We start from the raw sequence: 3,098 nt of genomic DNA on the forward strand, positions 1-3,098 counted from the left end.
AGCAATTATAGAAGAAAATTAGAGAGAGATTGAGAGAGATTGATGATTTTGTAAGAAAAATGAAAGAATGAGGGGGTATTTATAATTAAAAATAGGGAAAAGTATAATTATAAAAAGTTTGGGGTTAAAACAAAGTTTGGGAGGTTAAATGGCTATTTTGCAAATAGCCAACGACTATTTTGGCAGGCCAAATGGCTAGTTTTTAAATAGCCAAACGGGTAAAAAATTTTTTAAAAAAATCTGACCGTTGAGACCGTTTAGACCCGCCAAGGACCGGTCTGGTCTCGGTCTTGCAGTCTTTTTGTGAAGGACTGGTCCAGAAGACCGGGCCACCTCCACGGTCCCGGTTCTAACCAGTTAAGAATCGTTTAGGCCCAGAAGCCCACATGATCCGTGGTTCCGAGCCTGGACCGGCCCACGTGCCACCCTTAGAACGGAGAGAGTTAGCCCAAACATAAATATTTACAGAAAATTTTACCAGGTGGTTCAATGTTTAAATTTTATTTTCGTTTTCAAAAACTTTGTAAATATAAACAATCAGCCCATTTGTGCAAATCACCCTCAATTTCATAACATACAACCGTTGACCGTGATATTGAAGAGAGACAAGTATACCAATGGCTCTGAAAATTTATTTCTAACAACTAAGAGGATTTATTACAATAAGCAATATATTTCCCTACAAAAAGATAAAATAAATGAATGAGTATACATGACTAAAACGCGGAACACGACAAGAATCTAGTAGAAGATTATTAATTGCCTTTGAAAAATCAGCACACCCTTTATTTTCAGCCACAGTTATGGCTGAACCAGCTCAAAGAATATCTATTTTCAACCATCCAACTTCTGTTTAACTCAAAAAAGGTAATGTACAAAATTGAAAGCCTCTTTAAAATATCCAACCATATTCTAGCCATGAAACCAACCCCACCTTCATCTTCAGTATGGCAATTCATAAATTGCATCGGTGTAATTTCTTGGGACCACTTGCCACATTTCAAACCTAGTTGCAAAAATCTAATTGCATCAACATGCTTTTCACCATCTATTTTGGTGCTACGGACTCGAGCAGAAACAATCTCTGTACCTCCACAATATAAGTTTAAATCTGCGTACACATTACTCTCATTAGAGTTCACCTGTGGAATTATACTGAATTTGTTGTTATTGTGAAAACACACACTATAAGTATTTGACATATGATTAACGATAGAGACCAAATCTTTGACTCGCTACATCACACCGTACTTGAGCAAAACCAATGCGAGATTTTTCAAGATCATACTCCACCCACACATTTTGCTGATGATGGTGACCAATAATATACGCCTCGATAGCTAGTAGCTCGGAATTTCCAAAAGTGAAGCAATGTATCGAGTCATTTTCCCGAATTTCACCGGGTACTCGATACAACAATCGCTCGCCCAAAACCGTTATTTCCGCCCCCCGAAATACTAAACTCACCGATGGTAATGCAGGTAACTTCGTTGCGTTAACAGGTACACGATAACACAAGTCCATTGCACCTTGAAAAACAAAATCTTGATCCTCAAGAACCTTAAGAGTTGCCTTAGTTTGATTCAAAAACTCATTCCTTAGCACAGTGTAAGCTGGACCAAGTAGGAATGTAAATTGGGTACCCGAATCAACCATGGTTTGACCCGCTCCGGTATGGTCGGGTACAAATACAGATTTTGGTATTGAAAGTAATTTATCCGAAACTTTAATACCTTCAAGTTGAACAGTATATGCTACTCTATCAAAATAAGGCAAAGGAAGTGAAATTTCCACCAACGGCGTGTAATTTAACGGCAAAACCCAAGTAAAATTAGACTCACCAAGAAGTAAAACGCCGTTAAAATCCGAACCCGAAATGCAATACGAAAACTTCTTAAACCCCATTTGTGAAACAAAAGAGAGTGCTCCACGGTTCATACCCATTAACCCGGTTGTCTTTGAATCTTCATCCGAATTACTACTGAAACCCGAATCCATGCACCCGAATATAGTACCCGAAAAATTCGACCCCCCAATATTAAACGTATCCATAGCTAAATTTCCTTCAGAAGATGAAGCATCTGCATAAGAAAGCACAGCATGACATAAATTCTTGGAGTCACAAGAAGCTGGTATAGAGAAATCTTGTGTTCGGGTGGTACAAGTTGGTGATGAGCAAGAAACGGGTCGGTAAGAAACTGACCGGTTCGGGTTGAAAACGGGTTGGTTGATTCGGGTTGAGTTGCAATGTAGCCATGAAAGTTCACTGCCTGTGTCAAGTACCATTGTAACATTCTGTGGAGGTGTACCTACTGAAAGAGAAACTGTAAGAGTTACATTGTGTGTAAATGGAAGCTTGTTTGAAGATCTAGGGAAGGACCCAGATGGCATTTCTTGAGTTTTTAGTGCCAAAATTAACGTTGATGAATTATTTTGGGTGTTGAAAGTGGTAGAGGAAAAACATTTCAGGGGTTGGTACAGTAAGAACAAGAAGTTCAGAAATATTCTGAAAAACAAGAGAAGTTTCATTGATATGATTGTGAATTGAATGAAGGGAAAGAATAATGTTGAGCTAAGAAAAATGGACAGAAAGTGAGAGAACAGGGAAGTGTTATTTGTGAAAGAAGGGAGTAAGATGTGTGTTGTGAGTTTTGGAGACAGAGGCTATGTAAGAGGAATAAGGAATCTGAAGTTTCTATGGTGGTGGTGGGCTTTTAAGTTCAGGTTTAATGTTTGGGGAAAAAAATCTTGAAGTAAATTTGGTTACAGCTAGGTGCGGATTCATCAATATACCTTCAACCAAAATCTGTTAGCTATGTCACTACTAATGTATATATATAGTTAGATATTTTTATAACACTATTTATATATAATAGTTATTCATTACTATAAAAGTTATTTTTTTCTAGAAATTAATTTTTTGTGTTATGTTATAATATAATTCCTCTGTAAAAGTACTTCACTATAGCAATCAAAAATAATCAGAATAAACGAGACTGTTATAGAGAAATTTGACTGTATACAAATATTTTTCAAACTCCGTGTACCGATGACCCCGCTCTTTACGACATAGGTCCACCTCTACATCAAACTGCTTG

General features: G+C 37.3%; 1 protein-coding gene across 1 annotated transcript; it reads right to left on the bottom strand.

Annotated features, from left to right (window-relative positions):
- Nucleotides 1–610: 610 nt before the first annotated feature.
- On the bottom strand, nucleotides 611–2,429 carry LOC104091509 (aspartic proteinase PCS1). The gene is made up of 2 exons (XM_018769234.3): nucleotides 2,204–2,429; nucleotides 611–2,081 (listed from the first exon to the last, which is right to left on the bottom strand). The coding sequence occupies exons 1-2, from the start codon at nucleotides 2,292–2,294 to the stop codon at nucleotides 1,207–1,209; spliced, it is 966 nt and encodes a 321-aa protein (XP_018624750.1). The 5' UTR covers nucleotides 2,295–2,429; the 3' UTR covers nucleotides 611–1,206.
- Between the last annotated feature and the right edge of the window lie 669 nt (nucleotides 2,430–3,098).

This window comes from Nicotiana tomentosiformis, chromosome 7 (genome assembly GCF_000390325.3).
Source record: "Nicotiana tomentosiformis chromosome 7, ASM39032v3, whole genome shotgun sequence".
In the NCBI taxonomy this organism is placed as follows: domain Eukaryota; kingdom Viridiplantae; phylum Streptophyta; class Magnoliopsida; order Solanales; family Solanaceae; genus Nicotiana; species Nicotiana tomentosiformis.